Here is a 25898-nt window from a genome sequence, read left to right as displayed (position 1 = left end):
CATACGGCCCCCCTCCCCCTCCCACAAATATAGAGCTTTCTCCTAGACGGAGTTAATTTCTATAATCTACACATTCAACTCGATCTGAAGTAAGATAATGGCCCTGTGGTAATGCTCTCACACCACCCTCGAGTATATAGACTTTGTTCGATATGGTGGACATGGCATTTTTTTTTACTCGAACTGTATAGTTTTTGTATTTTAAAGAGTGAATTTCCATGATACTCGCTCTTGGAACTAAATTTTGCTCTATACAGTTCCTGTAAACACTCAAGTTGAAATTTTCCTTTACTTAGTATGCAGGCACCCCTTTGCAGACTTTTTTGGTAGTCTCATTGTGCGTTTCCTTGCAGTATGCTACCATACTTAGAAATACAACTTGCGACACCTAGTTGCGTCCCGTGTCTGCTTTTGATTTATATAACTAATTTTAGGTCTGGCATTTCAACACCTTTAGATAGCTGGATTCGTCCAAGTTCGTTTAATCCACCTAAAAAATAATGTACTCTCCATTTTCAAAATCGTCCAATAAATTATCTGTCTTAACGATTATAAATAAAGAATCCGTATCCCCATAAAAAACTTGAACTTGTCCCTCTCTCGGCCACTGGCGCTTACAAACATTGTAATAAAACTCCAACTTGAGTTTTTATGAAATTTCTAAAATGGCACTGCCAGCGGCAATGTTTTTTATTTCAAACTACATTTCTTTTTTTCCTATGTAAGAGGACCATATTGGAGTCTATGATCGTGAATGATGTGAAGTTTGGATCCGCAATGATTCGGGCACATGTTTTGGGTCAGTCACAACGTCACAACTACTCCTGTTTTGCACACTCTTACACTTCTTACCAAAGGCCAAATTTAAAATGAGTTTAAAGATATCTTTTTTGAACTTTGTTGTCGCTTGAGAGCGTTTGTTGACAAAAATGTCAACAAAGGTCTTCAAGTATGGTTTTTGGTCGAATTGGAGGGCTCTTTGAATCCTTGTGACATTGAAACCATTGACAAGCAGCAACCTCAAAAGAACGTGGTGTACAACAATATTCCGTTTCGCCTCCAGGTCGGCAATAAGCTTTTGTTTTCAAGGGGTCCATTGCATGCCTTTATTTTCCACTAATTATAAATTATGGAGACTCAGCGAGTCCCTATGCACTGGTCTATTAATGCACGGGAAAACAAAATCTTTTACCGATTCACGAAGTTCCAGAGGAATTTCACCATCAATTTCGAAAAACGGTCCTTATGGTCCATTTTCCTCAACAGTGTGAATATTGGGGAAATCTGGAGCAGAAGGATCGTTAAGCCATTGACAATTCCCAGACGGCAAATAAAAGTGAGACATTGCCGACGGATAAAGGGAATTCATATCCAAGAATACAGCTTCCGGCTTTTCACCGGTTCGTTGTCCAGTCGGGTCGGTTTCAAGGATACGATCCCCATGGAAAATATACCTTCCCCGCACTGATCGCTCTATAGTTAGGTGCTGATCCACGTCGGCGATCAGGCCTATTTCTGCTCCACTGATTTTAAGAATTAAATCCATCATCAAATGAATAGTGAAAAAATAATACCCCAAATCCAACCCAAATTCTTCATAATTTTTGCCCGTGTTTTTATGGAAAATATCCAACAACGTCAATACATCACTTGCCATTAGTACATTTTACAATAAACCCACCCATTTTTACACCCTCCCTTTGCCCAAACCCTCTTGGCAAATTCGTAATCGGCAGTGGTGCATTGACGATCGTGAAGTAAATTAAAAAACTCTGCGATGGGCGGTAATTTTTCCCCACATAGCTTCGAGGCAGAGCAGTAGTACTCGTACGGGTATATGCCCTACACGTTAATAAATCATACAGTTCCTCATCTGGAAATTGCTGTTTGAGGAAGGGGAAACTATTAAAGTCGTCAAATTTTTTGTACTTGAATCAATTGACTTAGGAATATAGGGAAGAAACTAAAATAATCAAGGAAATTACCTTTATCATTACCTTTATCAACTGTTTGCCATTTAAATTCTAAGACTAGCAACTTTTCAGATGATTTCGGTATGATGTTATATGACAAATAACCATCTACCCATGCGCCATCTACAACTTCACCCTTCTGCAATCGTGCCATCGCTGGTAATATGAATTTCAAATCATAGTTGGAATCGTGCATGTAAATCGGTAAAAAGTATTGTTGCCTAACATTTAAATTACACGATTTATGCGCAATCCCCCGAAAGTTACTTCCCCTTGATGAAATTTCTTTGTATAAATGACCATGGTCCCGGGTTTTCGCATCCCCCTCATTAAATTTTTTCTTACAAACCCAACAAATGTCTTGATTTTTAAGAGCCAACTCGTCCTCTGGTGACAGATTCATTGGATAGAGTGTATGACGCAGCCGTGAAATTTCCTCATTTGCTGTTTTAATGAGAGCAACCATAGCTGTGCCAACAAAACCTTTTCCACGCAATGTCTCACAAAAATCTACCAATTGCTTGGTATTACTTGAATCTCTCCGTGCGTGCGCAAAAAAGATCTCAATGACTTCATGTTTTTTCACATGATTCGAATTTGCCAGATGTGACACATCTATGAGACCAGTCTTAATGTCCAATGATACCTTGTTGCTCTGAAACAGTATATTCTGAAAGCTTTTGAACCGCAAGGTAGCATTGTCCCCTTACCGTTTCCACAGACTGGTACCCATGAAGCTTGCAGTGTCTCAAATGATTATATAATTTTAACTCAGTATAAAAGCAAGATAGACACATTGGGCAGGTGTGACAAGTCTTCCCTTGATTAAAATTTTTACCTTCACTTAAAACCCTGTTAATATTAGGAATAGGAAAGAAATGTCCAATTGATTCAGGATCTTTGGCATGCTCGTACAGAAAACATATCCAGTGTTTCACAGAGTCAATAGACGGTGCCCTTACAGAATAAATTACCCCTCTTTTATCACAAAGTTCCCCCTCTTCAAATTCTTCATCAAACTTTAAAACTGTTACCCCAACTTTTAAGTGTTCATTAGCCTTTTCAAAAATATCAATCTTCTTAAGCGTTACTGGATACTTTCCCCTTAAACAATTAAAATCTACTTTTGGAAAATCAGAATCCTCTTTCCCACTGCCCAATCGTCTAAGTGTGTCTTAGTGGCATCATCCTTCAACGCTTTATGACCCGCTACAAGGACGGAATACTTGAAACACTCTAAGCCTGTGTAAAAACGAAAAGGTTGTACACCCCTAGTAGCTTTTAAATTACTATTATATTTTTCAAAGTTTTTCTTCCCTCTCCCACCCCTTAATGCAAGTTCCCTTTTAAATTTAGCAATATTTAATTCAAATTTTTCTATAAATAAAACTGATAACCCACGCCTATTTTTATTATACCTTTGCGTCCTATTACAATTTTCACCCACCCACTCCGAAAACTCACCCTCAAAATTATGCAGGTCTGGGTGTAGCGTCCGCATTCTCTTTTGAATATGGTGATCATGCAAAACATCCAAACTGGCATTAAAAAAAGTAAGTTTAAACATGATGGATGCTTTTAAAGAATCCCGCCCTCCCGCCTCCCGTAAATCTTTTTCGAGAATTGCCCGAATCATGCTGACGTAGAGGTGTGCGGTTTCTATGAAGTCAGTTTGAATAGTACGACATGACAGGGAATTGAACGGGTCACAAAAATCGGCCTATATACATGAATATTGTACAAAGCGGTATCTGCTAAATACAACTATGGTAACACTGGAGGCGAGCCAGCTCCACTTTGTCCCATGTCACTCTGAGTGGCGGGCGCTTCTAGCATCCTCTCGACCTCAATAGCTGGTAACTGATGTAATAAATTGTCCAAAAATTCATTGCTGAGGCCGAGATTTCTCAAAAAACTGTCTAAATCAATGTTGAAGAAGTCACTAGCCAGACTCACCCCTGCACTTGAACCCCCCTCGTGTTCACTTTCCTGTACATTATCGCGAAATTGCGATGGTGACGATAATTTGTTCTCTTGAGATGACGCTGTGTGAAACAAAAAAAATAAAAGAGCATGTTAGCTCACTGGAAGCTATTGCCCTATGAAAAAGAGAGAAAGGTTATGAATAGTATACCCTCTTGGAACTGTAACCACCCCACAACTCATTGGAATATATCATTGCATTATGATGGGGCACCATGCCCTCTTGAACTGTAACCACTCCACTACTCATTGGAATGCAAAGGTGTCCTGTGTCCTCACTACTGATATAAATAGAATGCCCCTTCAATATAGCACCTTTTGTATGTATTATGAAGCATTGAAAGGTTTGCCCCAACTACTGCTATACCCTTTTGAATTTAAAAAAGACATGGAAAACTTACCGAAGCGGGGATTATGTCGAAAAGATTCTCGGCCCATGCCATCAAATCGTCAGAGGCTTCCTCTGGGGTGCTGGTCCTTCAATATATTGCATTAACAGTTGCTCAATTACGGCCTGAAAAAATTGGCTATAAAATGAATGTCCTCATTTTCTCCTTTATTAGGAACCCCGAAACCTTCTAAGCGAATGATCCTCCCAAAAGCTAGCAGATAAAAGAGTCGATAAGGCTAGAAAAGGTTAGTAAATGTCATTATCTCTTTTAAACAAAGAGGGACATGTAACCTGGAACTTCAGTATTCCGACTGCGTGAAAAAAAAAGCAAAAAAGCAAACAGGTAAAACAAAAGAGTACGCTCTTAAATGAATAAAAAAAGCTGACATTGTGAAAAATTGTCCTAAAAGAGTCTAATTATAGGAAGGCAGAGATGACTCCAAAAACCAGTGAGTATGCGCTTAAAAGCTGAAAACAGCCTTATTTCTAAGTCACTTGAAACTCGGGGGGAGGGGGGTTATTGAGCCTGAAAAAAAGACAAAAGTATCGAGAAAAGACACAAAAGTTGGCTAGTCTAGAGAAATAAGTATGAATGAAGCTAACAGGGTGAACACAGATGACCTCCAAAACTAACGAGTAGGTGCTTAAAAGCTTAAAAACAGCCTTATTTCTAAGTCTTTTGAAACTACGGGGGAAACTTTACAATTCTAACGAAGTAGACAGGAAAAACAACACAAATTTAGTTATGAATGAAGCTAAAAGGGGTACACAAATGAGTTCCAAAAGCTAGTGAGTAGGGTCTTATTAGCTTAAAAAAAACATCAAAAGCCCGGAAATGGGGAAAATGTCTATAGTGGGCTAAAGTGCTCTTTAAGGTCTCTGACAAGCTTTTATTATGATGAAATATAGGAAAAAGAGAAACCCAAAAGACTTGGAAAAACAGTCTTATTTCTGAGTCTTTAAAACAAGGGGAAAACTAAATGTAAAAAAAAAATAAATAAAAACCCCTTCAAGGGCTAAAATAGGTGTGAAAAATGTCTTTGCTAGGCAGGTAATATAAGGTAGGAAAATAGAGAAAAGAAATAGGGCTAAAAAAGTTGAAAAAAACTCTTATTTAAGAGTCTTTAAAACAATGAATTGGGGGAAACTATAATATTCTAGCGAAAAATAGCATTATTAGCATGAAATAGCAAGATGAAAGGCCCTCTAACAGTAAACTAGAAATTTGTGAAAAATATTATTATTAGGCTGAAAAAATAGCGAAAAATGTCTTTTAATATCTCTGACAAGCTTTTATTATGATGAAAAAATAGTGAAAAGAAAGGCCTAAAAAAGTTGAAAAAAACAGTCATATTTCTGAGTCTTTAAAACAAGGGGAAAACTAAAGAGTAAAAGAATAAAAACCCCTTCAAGGACTGAAAGAAGTGTGAAAAATGTCTTTATTAGGCAGGAAATATAAGGTAGGAAAATAGAGAAAAGAAATAGGGCTAAAAAAGTTGAAAAACACTCTTATTTAAGAGTCTTACTATAATATTCTAGCGAAAAATAGCAATATTAGCTTGAAGTGGCGAGATGAAATGCTCTCTAACAGTAAACTAAAAATTAGTGAAAAATACTATTATTAAGTTGAAAAAATAGCGAAAAATGTCTTTTAATATCACTGACAAGCTTTTACTGTGTTGAAAAATGGCGAAAATAAAACCCTAAAAAAGTTAAAAAATAGTTAGATATTTCTATAACCAGGTCGAAATTAGAGGTAAAAAAGTATACATCTCCAAATTCTTGCTGCACCGGAGTTCTGGAGGGTCCTGGGAGTGCATGTCGGAGAATGGACGGGGTGGTGACGTCACAATCTGGTGCCACCGGGCCAGCAATGTCAGTGGGTGGTGCGGATGCGGCAGCGATGTCACTGGCTTTGGGGATTGGAGCACTGGGGTTCACCATCCTGTGAGCAACCACCCACTCTCTTTTCAATTTTCTACCAGGCTGCATTGGAGCCTACGCGGATGGGGCTTTGGCAGGCAACGTTGGAGCCTGCGCGGATAGGACTTGGGCAGGTATCACTTCTCTGGAGGGCCTTGGCCAGCAACCATACTGGACAACTGACGGCCTTACTGGGGTTGCCTCGCCCACTCTGGCACGTTTGTTGGGAGGAGTGAGGGCCGGGAAATTCTGAAAAGAATAGAAAATTAAGTATAAAATAATGACTCCCTGTTACAGAAGAAAAGAAATTAGTATCCTCCCTTCTAGAGAAGAAAAACAGAAGCTATAAATATCTAAACATTGTCTGAAATAAGTCCACTCCTTTTCAAGAAAGCATAAAATAGTTATCAAATAATCTAGATCTCAAAATATACAGCCCTCTCCTTTCCGGGAAGGTAAAACTTGGAAGCCATAGTTACGTTTTTGCCCCCCCCCTCCCACCTTATAAATAAGTCACTCCTTTTTTTTAAGAAAGCATACAAATAGGCTTGGAAATAATAAGCGATCGTTTCTTTATACACAGGATTTTAAAAAATGGAAAATAAACCGAACATTAAAGGAAAAAATGCTAGAGAATAATTTATCTGTAGCCAAGACATGCATATGATCCTATTGATGGGGGGAGATACATATTGTTTTTTACCTTTTAGATGCAATAAACAGCTTAAAAACTAGATTTTTGTCTAGAATATAAATAAATGTTTTTATTTTTCTATCCTCTCTCCTTACACGCAATTTCAAGGCCTAAATACTTCAAAAATGCAAAAATTTTGTAGTCAATTCGTCCCTTTTTCTGACCGTCTAGAATTATGCGATGCCATAAGTTTGACAAGAACCCTTCCTTGTTTACCAGACACCTCTTTCCAGAGGGTTCTGCATAAATTCACACATATGTTCTTGTTAATTTAGACACAGCGTGCACGATAGATTTGGTGAATGCTAAGGTTTAAACAAGCGTCTCTAGAGTCTAGACATGAGAGTGGAAGATTGCAGAAAAACAAAAGCTACTAGCGAAAAGAATAATTTCTTTTTCAAAAGAATTAAATGGTAATGAATAGTGGGGGAGGGAGGAGGGGTTACACAGTGTAAAAAAGAGTATATATTAAACCAAGCAAAGTATAAAAGTTTTTCGTTTTTTTTTTTTTGGGGGGGGGGGGGGTAACTACAGAGAGAAAGGCACTTACTTTCTTATAGGTATTATCCATTTGTTAAAGTGCTTGTTGTGTCTTCAATTGCTTAAAAGAAACTGATAAGAAAATGTCTTTAACATATCTATATGTAGGATATTTTGGTGGGGGGAAGTTCTATTTGGCTTTTAATAGAAAAGCTTTGCTGGGTATTTCAGCCACCTGGGAATTTTGTCTAGTAACAACGCAGGGGAGTTTTGCTTGCTGGGGGTTTGTCTGGAAAAAACATCGTAGGGGATTTCAACCACATGGGAATTTGTCTAGTAGCAACGTGGGGGAGTTTTGCCAGCTGGGAGATGTGTCTGGAAAAACATCGCAGTGGATTTCAACCACATGAGAATATTGTCTAGAAAAGCATCGCAGGGGAGTTTTGCTAGCTGGAGGTGTGTCTGAAAAAACATCGTAGGGGATTTCTGCCACCTGGGAACGTGTCTAGACATAATTTTGCCTAGAAAGAGGGAAAGGGGGAGTTCATCCATTTGGGGGTGTATCTAGAAACATGACATGCGCTAGAGAGCCTATCTTAGTAACATAATTTATTTCAATTATGCCCTGCAAACATAACAAACATCAACAAAACAAAGGAACATCAAAACAACACAACCATGAAACAACATCAACATAACATAACATCAAAATAACCATGAAACAACATCAGCATAACATAACCATCAAATAACATAACATAACCATCAAATAACATAACTTAACCAACATAACATAACTTAACATAACAACAATAACCATGAAACAACATCAACATAACATAGCAACATAACATAACATCAAAATAACCATGAAGCGACATCAGCATAACATAACAACTATAACCATCAAACAACATTAATATAAAATAAGCAACATAACATAACATAACCATGTAACAACATCAACATAACATAACAACAATAACCATCAAACAACATTAACATAACAAAACCAACATAACATAACATCAACACAACATAACCATGAAACAACATCAACATAACATAACAACATAACATAACATCAACATAACCATCAAACATAACATAACAATAATAACCATCAAACATATGTTAATTTCCTTATGTTAATTTCTCTAGGGATGCGTTTGAAAATTTAATGTTAATTATTCTATGGATGTTAATGAGATCCTTGCTATTTTTCCTATGTTAATTTCCCTATGTTACAAATTAAAAAAAAAGTGTCCGGATCGGGATTCGCAGGTAGTGGGCTCCCCTTGAAAGCAGAGTGGCACCACTACTATTCACCGACAAGACAGTCTCAATAGTAAAGTTTTAGTTTGAAAACAGTCTTAATGAATTTTTCTGTAAATAGCCTGGTCTGAATATTTTCAAATGCTTTTGTATACCGAAAGTATGTTCCTGATAATAAATATCAATGACATCAAGATAATGACAGTTAGTTTGAAAGAGCATTTAATTGCTTTCACGGTAATAAATAATTGCTAATATACATATAATATCCATGAAATCTAGCAATAGAGAACCACATCCCCTTAAAAAAAGAAAGAAAAAAAGATGCAAAGGCAGTGCAGTGATTCGAAGTCGGACTAAAGTTTGCAAGAATTAGCACAAGGAATAGAATTTGCAATCTGAATTTTATTAAGAATTGACAAGGGTAGCAATAGGGATTCCTGGCAGAGGCCAGGCAGCTTGCATGGCTGTATCATCAATAATTTGTGGCTCATTTGGTATTGCTCGGGGTTATGAATGCAGTAGTAGCTACAATCTAGTAGAGGACGAACCCGGGCCCGGCATAACCTAAAATTAACAAAGAACTAAAAAATGGCAAGTGAGAAACAATTGCCATTTATATCTGATTCTGGAGTGGTAACTATTATTTAAATTAGTCTCAATAATGAAATGTTAGTTTGAAAACAATTTTAAGGAATTTTTCTGCAAATAACCTGGTCTGAATATTTTAAAATGCTTTTTCTATACTAAAAGTATGTTCATGATAATAAATATAAATGACATCAAGATAATGACAGTTAGTTTGAAAGATTATTTAATTGCTTTCACGGTAATAAATAATCGCGAGTATACATGTAATATCCATGAAAGGATGATGGAAAACCTTACACTGTCCTATTAATCAAAACAGCACACCAGCACCCATAGCTTGAAAATTACTTTGGAGTTTTTTTCTGGAACTTTTTGTAGTGCTGGGAGGGGAGAGGTAAGAACATACAAGATTTTGTTTTTAAGAGAACGGGGTGACCAGACAATTAGAAAATGTGACAATTAGAAAAGTTTACATGAAAGTTTTCTTGGACTATTCCCTGCACGCCGAAGTAGGAAGGCAAATCAAAAGACACTCTGCATTTTCTTATTACCTCATTTTTTAGTTGACATAGGACAAATAAACTTTATTTGTTAAATAAAGATATTAAAAACAATTTGAATTTGACAAATTTATAGAATCATAATTTTTTCTAAAGGTTTTTAGAGTTGACTTTGGAGCAATATGAAAGAAGAAAACTTTATCTTTTTTGTCAAAAGAGAACGAGCTACAGTTTTGCTTTGAAAATTTAACAGAATCAAGGTTTTTTGAAGTTTTTGCAGTTAATTTTGCATATATATAGAATTAATACACTTTGTTTTTTGAAAAAAAAAATTATAATGACAGTTAAACTTGAAAAAATTTACATGATAAGACATCTACAGCTACTTTTGTAGTCATTTAGAATAATTAACCGTCGTTCATTGAAAACAAAAGGTAATACTTCATAGTTTTACTTCGAATTCTTAATCGCATAAAGTTTTTTTAACTCCTTGAAGCTAATTTTGAAGTAATAAAGAATAAATAAAATCCTTGTGTGAAAAAATTTGAGGTTGAACTACAGATTTTGATCAAAGTATTTAGTAGGAAGGTTTTCTAAAGCTTGTTGCAGGTAATTTTACAGTTATATAGAATACCTAATTATTTGTTCAAATAGAGTAAGAAATATAGGTTTGCTTAAAAACTTTCATAGGATAAAGCCTAACATAAATCTGATGTAAGATAATATCTGGCTTATTGATATAATTATCAGAGTTTCAATTTATTAATAATGGAAAAAATAAGTGACAAGCTGGTGAATACAAATACGATTTTGCAAATTGATAGATTTACTTACATTTTATTGGCATTAAGTACAAAAAAAACAAGTTTTTTTAACAAATTCTGGAGATAGAGGATCAAACATGCCCTTTTTTCCCATTATAAAACCTTAAATTTTAAAAATGAGCAACTTGGCCCGGGGGCAGTGGGGGGTTTTGAAAACCCCGGAGTTATAGTAGTTTGGCTTTGGAACTATTTTGAACAAAATAGCCGTCTCAAATTTGGTCGGATACATTTGGGGGAACAGGGCATGGGAAGGGCGCCGGTTGACCTACAATAACTTTGAACTCTTGAAAATGGGTACTAGAGCTTTCGAATTCCAATCAAATGAGCCCCCTCTGAAGTGCATGCAACCCATACCTTCTATTTGAAGTGCCTCTGGGGAAAAATGAATAAATATTAATGCACTGACCCCTCATGGCTCTCTACTATAGACTATGCTTTAGTGTTGCCTCCGATTAATCCTGCATCCGGGTTGTAGCGGCAGCTAGCAACCTAGTATGAGACGATCATGTCCACTACTAAGAAATATAATAACCCATAACTCCTAAAAAAAGAGCCAGAACAAAACAAGAAGTACACTATTAGAATCGCCTAGTCCAAGCTCCTATAGGAAACTTACCGTTCTTTGAACAACAAGGGAAATATATTGGCTTGAAAATCAAGAAAAGTGACTACAACCACGATATTCTGCATATATGGCATTTTTTTTCTTCTCAGACAGCTTGGCACTGAAACATCGTAGAGAGTTGTTTAATTGCTTATTTTAAAGGAAGTGGATATGGTTAAAAACCTTTTGTAAAAAAATAATTTTTAAAACAAAATCATTTTCTTACGAAAAACTGCGTTTTTCTATAACACTGTAGTGGCTTATGTTATTACATCAAGAATTTGTCATATCTACTTGTTTTGCAATGAACAAAAAATATTTAAATAAAATCAGTATTTTTGCAAAGAACTTCATTTTCATATAGCCTATTAGATAATAAATGTCGTCATAGTTTTATTATAACCATATATGTTTCTACATACGAAAAACTGCATTTTTCTGTAGCTCTGTAGTAGCAAATGATATTATTATCTTCCTGCATACGAAAATAAAAATATAATTTTTACCATTAAAAAAAGCATGTAGAAAAAAAAATCTGATTTGTCAGCTGAAGCTAGAATAATTCCTGAAAATTTTAAATAAATTTAAGAAAGGGCTAATGGCATAACTTGTAATCCTCACCCCAGGGGCTTTAGGGGGTATCGCATCCCCAGAGGCATAGTTACTCGAACTTTTGACAATTTTGAATAAAAAAGATTTTAAACGATTTTTATCAGTGTTGAATGGAGGGGTATCTAAATAGGGGCAAGGGGGCTGGTTACCCTCTGATAGCTCTGTAATATAATCTGAAATTTTTAACTTATTGCCCTCAGCTGCTCCTTAGATATTTATGATACGCCCTTCTGATATCCATCCCACAAACAGTGTATTTTATAGTGCTTGGCATCCTTCTTGAGGGTGGAGGGGTTGTGTCATCCCGATACAGATCATTGTTTTAGCTTTAGCCTATTTTGGAAAAGATGCCTATTTTAAAATTTTCATCTAATCAGTTTCGTGGGAGGTTAGCTAAAAAGGGCATGAGAGAGGGCTGGCAGCTCTCCAACCACTTTAAAACATCCCTCTAACATTTCCTGAAAGTTTCAACTTAATATCCTCAACCGTTCTTAAAACATTGCATATCCTTCCTTTTGATAAACTGGATACACATAGTGCCTTTTGACTTAGCATAAAATACCCCTCACCATTCTCCAAAGTTTCACGTAAGTACTTTTAATCTTTTCGGATACACCCAGAATCAATCACTGGCCCTTTTTCCAATAATAAATCCTGCATTTGAATAAAGGGCAAATTGCTTAACTTACAATCCTAGCCCCAGGGCTGTGAGGGGCCTAGTATCCCTGGATATATAGCCTTTAGACCTTTTGACTAAATTGGACGAAACGACAATTACAAATTTAGATCATAATAGAGGAGAAAGGGTACCTAAAAGGGGCTAGGAAAGAGGGGGGGGCTGGTTGCCCTCCGATTTCCCTATGAATACAATCAACACAAATTCGAAGTTTCAAGCTAATACCATCAGTCATTCCTTATATATTGCTGGTTTTTCCTTGTTACAACCAGAAAGCATATAGTTTGTTTTGATTGTGTTTGGTATCCCTCTCAACATTTTCTCAAAGTTTTACCTTAATACTTTAAACTTTTATGGAGATCTAGGATAAACAGGCCCTCTTTTCTTAATAAAAAAAGAAAAGTATATTCTAGCAATGGACAGCCTGCATAACTTACAGCCCTTACCTCAGGGGCCGTGGAATGTTTCATAAACCCCGTAGAATGTTCTCTCTTAAACTCTGTATCTGGTAAGACCATGATATTGGAGACTCATCTCTTGCTTCAAAACAAAAGGGAATGAAAAGATTAAGAACTCAATTCCCGAATAATATTACGATTACTTTTTCTTTTTTTAGATATCAACGAATGCAGTGTTAATAATGGTGGATGTGAACACAAATGTTGCAATCTACATGGTACCTATACATGCAGGTGCGAACATGGGTTCAAGCTAAAATCAAACGGAAGAAATTGCGAGGGTAAGTGCTAAAAATAGTTTTTACATCACCCTCACGAGGAAGTAATGGAAACAAAAAAGAAGAAGATAAATTCTAGACATTGATCCAAATACAAAATAGATATTAATCGCCCGTAAAGAGCCCTGGATGCCCCAAGAAATAACGCATTTTTCTCCCTGAAACCGTCAATTGTCTGCTCATATTATTTTGTGCCACCTGCAACATACGTACCTTGTGTCATAACAGTCACCTTAGCGCGATGTTCTTACCTTACCTTTTAAATTTTTATATTGCTGATAAGCTGAAATCGGGAGTCGATGATAGTTTAGAGAAAATAAAGGAGGCACAATTTTGACCCGAGTTGGAATGTAATCAAGTGAATGTTTGCGTGTTAATCTTTTGGCTGAAACTGTAGTTAAATGGTTTAAGCTAGAAACTTGAAATTATCTGCAATTAATCCCGGGACCGGGGGAAATTTAATAAACTGAAAAATTTCAGACCATTTTAGAGGAGAAAAATCTCACAGATTTAACTTCGAGTCTTTTTTTATCGGTCTCGCTTCGCTTAGGTGATAACTCGGGGTTTCGAACCTTGTGAATAGCCTCGCTTGACTTGGGAAGCAGAATGGATGGTATCATCTTACTTTTCTTTTTCCCTTCATTTTTCTTCTGTTCTTTTCTTCTTTTCTTTTCTTTTGCATTTGTAGAAGTAGAATCATTTATTTCCTTTCTTTTTTCCGCGTCTTCTTTTTCTTTTTTTTTTCTTTCTGCCTTTCGACAAGAACCTACGGATACCTACTGTGTGATAATATCATAGAATGATGTTATAAAATCTCTTTCCACTTGTTGGGGTTCCACCCCTCGTTCTTTTTCTTTTCGGATAAATGACCCGTTTCCTTTTTTTGTAATTACATTTGCTTATAAAGGGCTAGGCACACGTAGCTGATTTCGGGAACCGATTTTGGGAGAACCGATTAATTACGTTCTAGACAAGGAATGTACAAGGGCTTTAGAGCTTTAGGCATGTAATTAATCGTAAATTAATCGCAAATTAATCGTAATTAATGATGATTAATCACCGAAAAACGTTACTAAGCCCCGCCTCTTAGCATCATTAATTATAATCACTCGACGTGGAATACACCCTTAATGAAATCGGTTCCCGAAATCAGCTACGTGCGCCTAGCCCTTAAGATAATTTTTTAACTCTCGTCGTCAAGGCAACCAATTTACAAGAGAAAATAAGTTGACTGAATTTTAATTTGGTATGAGTCACAACGTGGGCTTGTTAGATATCAATCCATTGATTCTTAAAATGTGCGTAGGGCAAATTCATTTGAGGGACTTGAAGCAAAGGATTGGAGCACGTCACACTGAGCCACACCCCAAGTGCCAATATTCTTTAAGTGTTCAAATATTATTTTTTAGTCTGTTTAGAGAGTCGGTATTGAGAAGTTGATATGTTTTGTGCGCTTTTGGATGGATACAAGTAAGCTATTTTCTTTAGCCGTGTAGACTATTTTTCCAGGAACCTAGACAGGGTAGGGAAAGAGTTTCCGAGACATATCGTTATTTATTATATCGACAGGGGGGTCCGTTCACAGCACAGTTTATAGAATTAGCAGTATGATCATACCCTATCTCACCCATTATAAAAACCCGGACCAAGGTGCGAGTGCTCCAGAGAACGTTTTTGCAGATAGAAACATAAGCGGCATTAGATCTTTTCACGAGTAGACAAGTCAGATTTCTCTTGGACACGAAACAAGTGGAAACCCGCTATTACGAATAATGCATTTTGTGACCATTTCCCATTGATTGACGGAAACAGACTAACCCGCTAATGCAGAAAGAAGTGGGAGGAGCTGTTTGTTCGTACCGAGAATGAAGACCAGAAATGATCTGCGATAAACTTACTGGATAATTCTATAAACTGTGGTTCACAGATACAAAACGAAAAAATATGGACTGTAAGATACCAGATTATTTATGGAGTAGAAGTTCGGACACAGGCCCTCGCTCAAATATATTGAATAATGACAAATTTCTACACAGGATCGTAGGAAAGATAGTGATAAAGAATTTTTTACAAAATTAGCTACTCAATATAATGCGGCATTTCAGATGAGTTGGATAGCTTTTGCAAAAGCCAATTGCAGAAAAAATACTAAGTTATGAGGAGTTTGTTGAAAGAGTTGAAGAACATCGGTGACTAATTTTTCAAGAATTGCGTTTGCTAAGGGAAAATAAGCTATATAGAAAATATATCGGTAAACCTGAAGAGCGTATTCGGGATCTAGAAACTGAATTAAATTTGACTCGCCCCACTACGTGAGAAGAAGATATCGCTTACGAAGAGCATGAGGAGGTACGGAAGAAGAGACACAAGCCTATGAAGAGGTAAATACAAATTTGAACAAAGTACAATTGGAAGCTATTGGAAAGAATCTTTTACTAAATGAAAAAAACTCTAGAGCACAAAAAGTATACACCTCCACGTTACATAATATAGTATAAGAGAAAATAGAGGAGGAAAGACAAGAACGTATAGAGGCTGAAAGAAAAGCCAGAGAGCAAAAAGAGGAGGAAGATAGAAAAGAAGAAGAGAAAGATAGAAAAGAAAAATAGAAAGAAAGGAAACAAAGGAAAGAAGGCCAAAAGAGAGCACCGTGAATACATGGAAAAAATACAGGCCGAAATAGATGAAATTAAAAGAGATAAAGAGGAGTTAGAAAGAACAAGAGAAACCCTTAGAAAGGCTAATATTAAGGCTGATAGAAAAGCCAGAGAACGAAAAGAGGAAAATGATGAAATAGCTAGAGCGAAGAAAGAGAGAGATTGCCAAGAGTTTAAAAGAACCATGAATGGCCTAATAGAAGCCCGCTGGGGAATTCCAGAAAGTGAGATTTTATCACAACTAACTAATAGGCTATCGAACAGTCATAACAATCAAACAGTTCGTGGTAACGAACTGTAAGTAAGGAGCGACCCGGCTCAATAGTAACGGAAATTCTAAAAACCGGAATTTTGATACACATAGATAAATCAATAGAATCAATTTTTTATGCTGATTTCAAATATATAAGTTTCATTAAGTTTAGTTTTCATCCATCAAAAGTTACGCGCCTGAGAAAATTTGCCTTATTTTCGAAAATAGGGGGAAACACCCCCAAAAAGTCATAGAACTTTAATGAAAATCACACCATCGGATTCAGAGTATCAGAAAACCCCTCTGCAGAAGTTTGAAGCTTCTATTTGCAAAAATATGGAATTTTGTATTTTTTTTGTCAGAAAAAATTTCACGGATGCGTGTTTATTTGTTTGTTTGTTTTTGTTGTTTTTTTCCCAGGGGTGATCGTATCGATCCAGTAGTCCTAGAATATCGTAAGAGGGCTCATCTGAACGGAAATTAAAAGTTCTATTGCTCTTTTTAAGTAACCAAAAAATTGGAGGGCAACTTGGCCCCCTCCAACGCTCATATTTTCTCAAAGTCACTCAATTAAAATTTTGACATATCCATTTTGTTCAGAATAGTCGAAAATCTGATTAATATGCCCTTGAGGATGACTTAATCCCCCACAGTTTCCGTGGAAAGGGCTGGAAGTTATGAACTATTCCCATTGTTTACATATAGTATTGGTTAATGGGAAGTATAAAGACGTTTCAGGAGAGATTTTTTTCTGTTGGGGGGTGGTCGGAGGAGGGGGTTACGGGGGAGGATCTTTCCATGGAGGATGTTTCCTAGGGGGAAGGGACATTTCTATGAAGGACCCGCCGGATTTCCCAACATTATTTAAAAAACGATCAGAAATTAAATAAAAAAAAAACAAGTTTTTTCAACTGAAAGTAAGGAGCAGCATTAAAACTTCAAACAAACAGAAATTATTACGTATATGAGGGGTTTTGCCCCCTAGTAAATACTTCGCCCTTTTCGGGGCTTTCCCCTCCTCAATACCTCGCTCTTTACGCCAAAGTTTGAATCTGTCACGAAACTTTATTTTTTAAAACAATAAACAACTTTAGCGTAAAGAGCGAGGTATGGAGGAGGGGACAGCCCCTTTAATATATGGAATAATTTCTGTTCGTTTTAAGTTTTAATGTCGCTCCTTACTTTCAGTTGAAAAAAAATGTTTTTTTTATTTAATTTGGCTAAGAATCAATCGCGAGAAAATGAAAATTACCAGCCATTAAATGTTAAGACGAAAAAACATTCAACTTCGTTGACTATGCGGGGAGGTGAACCGGCCCAAAAAAACAAAATGGGAGACTGAGCCACCCTGTCGAAAATCGAAATGCTTGATACTCCAGTTCGAAATGTTGATAATCTGGTAAAACGTGATTCCTCGAAGCCTTTTTCCAAAAATTGTCATAATAAAGATGAGAAAGTAACCTATAAAAGAACAAAATGGGCTATAGCCAGTGGAGTCGTTTGGGGGTGGCAAGGGGGGCAGTTGCCCCCCTATAAATTGAAAAAGAAGCTATTATATAGCCCATGCCCCTTGACTCTCTGGATGTGGAACTTGTTTGCCCCCTCAATAATAATGCTGGAGCTACGCCCCTGGCTATACCTCATAATAAAGGAAATATTGACGAGCTTGTGAGATCACATAAAATAGAAGGAAAAATAAACGGAAAATTGACCGAAATGGTAATTGACTCAGGGAGTGAGCAAAGTATTGTACGAATGGACCTAATTAAAAAGACAGATATAGACTGTAAAAATAATATTACAATAGTATGTAATTATGGAGATAAGCACCAATGCCCGTCTGCTTTGGCAAGAATAGATATTGCGAAGAAGGACGGTACAGTCCAGAGAAAAACTATAAAAGTAGGCTTAGCACCTACTTAGTACCTGTTTCTAGGAACAGTTGAATACTAAACTTGAGAGTTTAAAATTTTATAATGTGGAAGATGGTTGGAATAATTTTAGAAAAACAATTTGTGAAGTTGCTGAAGGTGTCGTAGGGAAGAAAGCTAGGACTGGAGCTAAGAATATTAGTGAAAAAGCTTTATGTTTAATAGAAAGGAGAAAGCACTTGTACTAGAATTATCTGAGTGATAGATCATATGAAAACAAAAAGGATGTGAAGAGAGTGGAGAAAGCATTAAAATATGGACTAAAGAGATATGAAATGGCGACCATGAATAAAATTGCCAAGGATCTTGAAGATGCATCTAGACGGCGTAACAGTAAAATATTATACTGGCATATCCATAAATTGAGAAGGATTGGTCAGTCCAGACTTGTCCTAGTTATAAATGGGAATGGGGCCACAATTAGCGATAAGGAAAGAATTAAAGAGAGATGGGCAGAACATTTTGAGAATTTGCTAAGCCAAGATTGAGTTGCAGGTAAATATATAGAGGAAAATGAAAAAGTTTGTGATATCTTGGATGTGAAGGAAGATTTGTTTTGTGAGGAAGAATTAACGGCAGTACTAAAAGGATTAAAAAATAATAAAGCTCCAGGTGCTGATAGGCTGGTAAACGAGTTTCTCAAATATGGTTGCTCTGAGGTTAGAAACAAGTTACTGAAGATTATGAATGTGATTTTTGAAAAGGGAAAGTGCCAAATGATTTTAGGAAAACCTTAATTAAGCCACTTTATAAGAAAGGTGAAAAAAGTGAGTGTGGTACTTATCGAGGCATTAGTCTGGTCTCTGTAGGTAGCAAATTACTTAGTAATATGATACTTTTTAGACTGAGAGATGCCGTAGACAAAGTTTTAAGAGAAGAACAGTGTGGTTTTAAAAAAGGTAGAGGATGCGTCGACCAAATTTTCACTCTTAGGTTAATAATTGAGAAGGGCCTGAGTTGTCAAACACCTTTGGTCCTTAGTTTTATAGATTATGAGCATGCGTTTGATTCTGTTGATAGAAGAGCTATAGCAAAGGTTTTATCCTTGTATGGTATACCAGACAGATACATTGAAGTGATTAAGGTAGGAAATGAGGTCAGCAGCTGGTTTTGTATTAAATCAGGAGTTAAGCAGTGCTGTGTTCTATCTCCCTTTATATGGATTATTTTGATGGATTTCATATTAAGGAGCACAGGAAAGGCAATGGGAGACCACGGAATCAAATGGGGATGAAAAAGTCTCCTGGACTTAGATTATGATGATGATTTAAGCAACCTAGTGGAAAGTGTGAGCAAAATGTATTAACTTTTAGAGGTTTTGCGAGTTCAGGGTGCTAGAATAGGATTGAAAATTAATGTTAAGAAGACTAAGTCACTAAGGCTAGGAATAAGTGAAGATGAAAAGGTGACGTTGGGTGATGAAAAGATTGATCAAGTGGGCAGCTTCACTTACCTTGGTAGTATTATTAGTAAGGATGGTGGGAGCAGTGAAGATGTTAAAATTAGAATAGCCAAGGCTCAGGGTGTTTTTTCACAATTAAAAAAAGTTTGGAAGAATAGGAAGATAAGTCAGCAAACCAAGATTAGAACATTAGAAGCTACAGTGATGACAGTAGTCAAATATGGCTCTGAAACATGGGCGCTTCGAAAAGCGGATGAAGATTTGCTAGATGTATTCCAGAGAAATGGCTTAAGGATTGTTAAGGGTACCCGGATGATTGACCGTATTTCAAACAATAGGCTGTACGAAAAATATGGTTCAATACCGCTATCTAGGGCTATAATGAAAGAAAGGTTCAGATGACAAGGGCACGTTGTGCGGATGAAGGATGACAGATTGCCGAAGATTGTTCTTTTCGACCAACCGTCTAGGGCTAAACGGAAAGCAGGTCGTCCTCGTCTGCGGTGGGAGGACGTAATAAAGAAAGATTTAAAGGAAATGGGAACATAAAAAATTTAAATATTTTTACTTTTATAGCTTTAATAAATCAAATAATATTAACATTTTGATTACTATATATTGGTATATGTATATTAAACTGACAATGCACATTCATTTGTATTTTTCAGTAAACTGCAAATTATTTTCTGGCCTTGGGAAGGCATAGGGGTTTTGAGCCCATCATATGTTAATTTCTGCTCGTTTTGAGTTTTACTCGGCTATTCATTGTAATTTCTGTTCGTTTTGGGTTTCATTTATTTATCGATGCTGATTTGTGGTAGTTTCACGCTTGGTAGATTATTTTATTTTATTTTTGCTCATTTTTTTTAATGGAGTTCTTTACTTTTCTTTAAAAACTGATTTTGTGAAAAAAAATTTTTTAATTAATTTCTGTTTGTTTTATATTGACATAGTCTTTTCAGGGAAAAAGAAAATAATACTTTAAATCTTTTCGTTTTTTAACAATTTATAGTTTTGCCTGCTATTTGTATGCTGGAGGAAAATTTTCAGCAATTTTTAACAACATACAACCTTTTAAAAATCTGGACACAAATAGTAATGTTTAATTTAGTTTCATACCTCCTCTAGTTGATCTGAAACGGAAAACTTGATACCATTTGCAAAAAAATATGTTTACTTTCTTTGATAGCTTGGATACACTTACGCTATTTTGATTTGGTTAAATTTTAAGAGCAGAAGTAGCCCCGAAAGTTTGAACATAATACCCTCAGTCGTTCTTGGGATACTGCTGAGATTCCATATTGGTAATTAGCATTATCATAGTGCATTTTTATTTAATCTTAAGGCAACATTTAGTTTTTAAACATAATGGGAGATTTTGAGGGTGGGTGTGGAAGGGGGACTAGTTGCCCTCCAACCACTTTCGACTATTAAAAAGGTCCTCAGCCCTTTCTATTTTCAATTAATTGAGCCCTTTTTAATGTTCCTACAACGAATCTTTCGATACGAAGGGCCCTGGTCTAAAAAACAACAACAACAAAAAATATTACTATTCACTTTCGACTATTAAAAAGGGCACTAGCTTTGAATTTCAAATCAAATGAGCCCTTTTCTGAAGTTTCTACGACAGCGCCTGAGATGCCTTATTGGGAATTAGTATTAACACAGTGCATTTTGATTTAATCTCAAGGCAACATTTAGTTTTTAAACATAAAGGCAAATGGGGGGGGGGAGCTCATCAAATGAGCCTTTTTTGAAATTTGTACAACAACTTTCTATTTAAACCTTTTATGCCCCCAGGGCATAACTTACAACCCTTGCACTGAGGGCTCTGATGGGGTTATCATCCTGAAAGACCTAATTTCCAGAACTTTAGACTACGTTGAACAAATTGGATATCTCAAAATTTTGATTGGATGTGTCTGGGGAAATGGTGGGCGTTAGAAAGGGGTTAGTTGCCCCTCAATCTTTTTCGACTATTAAAAGGGCAATAGCCCTTTCAATTTCCAATTGAATGACCCCTTTTGAAGTTTCTACAACATCGTTGTCTATAAAAACCTTATATGCCTCCAGGGCATAACTTACGACCCTTGCCCTGAGGGCTGTGGGGGTGGAGGCGTTGTTTTCCTTAAAGATCTAATTTCCAAAACTTTCAATTATGTTGAATAAAATGGATATCTAAAATTTTGATTGGATATGCTTGGGGAAAACTTGAGCGAGAGAGGGGAGTTAGTTGCCCTCAAATCACTTTCGAGACTATTAAAAAGGGCACTAGCCCTTTGAATTTACAATCGAATGAGCCCTTCTTCAAGTTTCTACGGTAAAGATTTCAATAAAAATTTATATTCCTCCTGGGTATAACTTTTAACCCTTGCCCTCAAGATTGTGGGGGGAGTATTCGAATCAAAGGTATAATTTCCTGAACTTTAAACTACGTTGAAAAAAATGGCTATCTCAAAATTTTGATTGGATATTTTAGGGAAATGGTGGGCATAAAAGGGATGTTAGTTTCCTTCCAATCACTTTAGACTATTAAAAAGGGCACTAGCCATTTCAATTTCCAATGGAACCAGCCCTTTTTGAAGTTTCTACGACAACGCGTTCTCTAGAAACCTTATATGCCTAAAGTGCATAAATTACAACCCTTGCTTTGAGGGCTGTGGGGGGTTGACATTCCCAAGGACCTAATTTCCAGAACTTTCAACTACGTTGAACAAAATGGCTATCTTAAAATTTTGATTGGATGTGTTTGGGGAAAAGGCGGGGGTGAAAGAGGGGTTAGTTGCCCTCAAATCACTTTCGAATATTAAAAAGGGCACTAGCCCTTTGAATTTCCAATCGAATGAGCCTTTTTTGAATTTTCTACGACAACGCTTTACATAAAAACCTTATATGCCCCAAGGGCATAACTTACAACCCTTGCCCTGAGGGCTGTGGGGGAGTATCCTCCTTAAAACCATAATTTCTATCTGGAAATCAACTACGCTGAAAAAATTGGCTATCTAAAAATTTTGATTGGATGTGTTTGGGATAACGGTGGGCGTGAGAGGAGGTTAGTTACCCTCAAATCACTTTCGACTATTAAAAAGGGCACTAGACCTTTGAATTCCAATCGAATGAGCCCTTTTTCAAGTTTCTAGGACAAAGATTTCAATAAAAAGTTATATGCCCCCAGGGCATAACTTATAACCCTTGCCATGAACACAGGGGGGGAGTATCCTGCTCAAATGTATATTTCCTGAACTTTAAACTGCGTGGAACAAAAATGCTATCTCAAAATTTTGATTTGATGAGTCTGGGGAAATGGTGGGCTTGGAAGTAGTATTAGTTTCGTCCCAATCACTTTCGACTATTAAAAAAGGCACTAGCCATTTCAAGTTCCAATCGAATGAGGCCTTTTTTAAGTTTCTACGACAGCGCGTTCTATAAAAACCTTATATGTCCCAAGGGCATAATTACAACCCTCGCTTTGAGGGCTGTGGGGGGGGGGGGGTTGTGGTCTTCAAAGACCTAATTTTCAGAACTTTCAACTACGTTGAACAAAATGGCTATCTTAAAATTTTGATTGAATGTGTTTGTGGAAAAGGTGGGCTTGAAATGGGGGGTTAGTTGCCCTCCAATCACTTTTGAATATTAAAAAGGGCACTAGCCCTTTGAATTTCCCATCGAATGATCCTTTTTTTCTACGACAACGCTTTCGATATAACCTTTATATGCCCCCATGGTGCCCCAATAATACATTGTGCCAACATCGTTCTTATATGCCCCCAGGGCATAACTTAAAACCCTTGCCCTGAGGGTTGTGGGAGAGTGACCTCCTCAAAGCATATTTTCTATCTAGTAATCAACTACGCTGAACAAAATGGCTATCTCAAAATTTTGATTGGTTGTGTTTGGGGGAATGATAGGCGTAGGGGAGGGGGCTAGTTGCCCTCCAATCACTTTCGACTACTAGAAAGGGCACTAACCACTCCAACTTCCAATCGAATAAGCCCTTTTCGAAGTTTCTACGACAACTCCTTCGATACGAAGTGCCCTGGTCTTAGACCAAGAAAAAAACAACAATAAACAATACATTGTGCCAACATCGTTCTTTAGTTAGGCAGCGCTATTGCACTCCCTATGATAACATAAATGATTGTCAAGATGATTAATAAAAAAACTCTGTTTTGTTGTCACAAAAACAAAGAAAATTGGACGTCACCGACTGTTAAGGCCAGATTTATTTCTCCCTTTTTATGTCTGTCGCTGGGGGTTCCCTTCGCCCCGTCACTTTCAGGGGTCCGTGCGGTTATCCTCCCTCTCTCCTATGGAAAAACCCTCCCCTACCCCTTCTCCCATGGAAAACCCTTGCCTGGAAAACACTCCCTCGCGAAAAATGTGGTTTTCCAAATTGGAATATTTTATTTGGGTTCTGTAATTTTTTAATTTAGCTGATAAGTTCTAAGGAAAGTGGAAAAAAGGAATTTATGTGTAAGTCTTGCTCCCTTCCCTCGGTGTGAAAATATTCTTCTTACGAAAAATCCTCCAAAAACTCTCCCTCCCACTTCAGAAAACTCTCACGCAAAAAATGTCCGTATGTTTCCTAATAACAAACACTATCTGTAAGCAATGGACATTACAAAATTAAAAATATACTTAAACTTCTGCAATGGGATTCTCACTGCTTTGTAGCTAGTGAGAAGAGACAATCTCAAAGGGTGCATTTTAATGCCAAAGCATCTCAACTCTCATGGGGTGTGTGTCTGCTCATTCGATTGGAGATCATTAGTCCCAGTCCAGCTTTGAAGAGTTAAAAGTGATCGAAGGGCTTCCATCCCCACCCTCCTTTTTCCCCAAATACATCCGATCGATAATTTTGAGATGACAATTTTATTTAAAACAGATCAAAGTTTAAATAACTATGCCTCCAGGGTTCACAACCCCTAGCCCCTGGTGCAAGATCTATAAGTTATGCAAGTTGCCTATTGTTAACATAACAAGGTGTTTTATCAAGAAAAGAGGGCATGTTTGATCCTATAAATAAAAAAGGCATGGAGCATTAAGGTTAAACCTTAGGGAAATTTCAAGAAGAATGCCAAACACAATCTAAAGACATATTTTCCTTTATTGGTTGTGGAAAGGAAATACCAGTAATCAAACAGTTCTTGGTAACGAACTGTCAGTGAGGAGTGACCCGGCTCAATAGTAACCAGAACTCTAAAAACCTGAATTTTGAGACCCAAAGATACAGCAAAAATATCGGTTTTTTATGCTGATTTCAAATATATACATTTCATTACGTTTAGTTTTACCTATCAAAAGTTATGCGCCTGAGAAAATTTGCCTTATTTTTGAAAAAAAGGGGAAACACCCCCAAAAAATCATGAAACCTTAATGAAAATCACACCATCAGATTCAGCGTATCAGAAAACCCTACTGCGGAAGTTTCAAGCATTTATCTGCAAAAATGTGGAATTTTTTTTTGTCAGCAGAAAGATCACGGATGCGTGTTTATTTGTTTTTTTTTCAGGGTGATCGTATCGATCCAGTAGTCCTAGAATATCGTAAGAAGGCTCATTTGAAAGTAAATTAAAAGTTCTAGTGCCTTTTTTAAGTGACCAAAAAATTGGAGGGTAACTTGGCCCCCTCCCACGCTCATTTTGTTCCTAAGGTTGCCCAATCAAAATTTCTAAATAGCCATTTTATTCAGCATAATCGAAAGTCTGATAAATTCGTATTTGAGAATGCCTCAGAGCCCCGGAGTTCCCGGGGGAAGGACAGCAAGTTATAAGCTTTTGCCATTGGTTACATAGTACTAGTTATTGGGAAGTATACGGACGTTTCAGGAGGGATTTTTTTCTGATGGAGGTGTCAAAGGAGGGGGTTGCGGGGGAGAATCCTTCCATGGAGGATTTTCCTTGGGGGAAGAGACATTTCTATGAAGGGGACGCCGGATTTCCCAGCATTATTTAAAAAACGATCAGAAATTCAATACAAAAAATTAGTTTTTTCAACTGAAAGTAATGAGCAACATTAAAACTTAAAACTAACAGAAATTATTACGTATATGAGTGGGGTCGCCCCCCTAGTCAATACCTCGCCCTTTTCGATAAAGTTTTTTTTTAGTACTTTCAAAAGAGCTATCTATTCTAATTAACCGGCCTTTATGATTCAGAGGTTTGTGATTACCTCTGAATGAGTAATCAGATTACCTCTGAGGCATGTACGGTGAGCCAAAATCAAAGCTGCATTAATTCAAAAATTCAAAATTTTGCTCAGAAATTAAAATAATTTTTTTTTTTTTTTTAACTGAAAGTAAGGAGCGACATTAAAACTTAAAACGAACAGAAATTATTCGGAATATGAAAGGGGCTGTCCCCTCCTCATTACCTTGCTCTTTGCGCTAAAGTT

At 36.7% G+C, this 25898-nt stretch overlaps 1 protein-coding gene across 1 annotated transcript in view; it reads left to right on the top strand.

The window, feature by feature from the left end:
* The window catches only part of LOC148955284 (uncharacterized), a 171410-nt gene that overhangs the window by 15979 nt on the left and 129533 nt on the right, over positions 1 to 25898 (top strand). Inside the window, exon 2 of the mRNA XM_089106911.1 lies at positions 13143 to 13265. Coding sequence (XP_088963037.1) covers positions 13143 to 13265 — 123 coding nt within the window. The remainder of the gene's footprint in view (positions 1 to 13142; positions 13266 to 25898) is intronic.

The sequence above is a fragment of the Artemia sp. Qi Xiang Cuo genome, chromosome 2 (assembly GCF_049724085.1).
Source record: "Artemia sp. Qi Xiang Cuo chromosome 2, ASM4972408v1, whole genome shotgun sequence".
Lineage (NCBI taxonomy): Eukaryota > Metazoa > Arthropoda > Branchiopoda > Anostraca > Artemiidae > Artemia > Artemia sp. Qi Xiang Cuo.
This window is presented reverse-complemented; position numbering and strand designations above follow the sequence as displayed.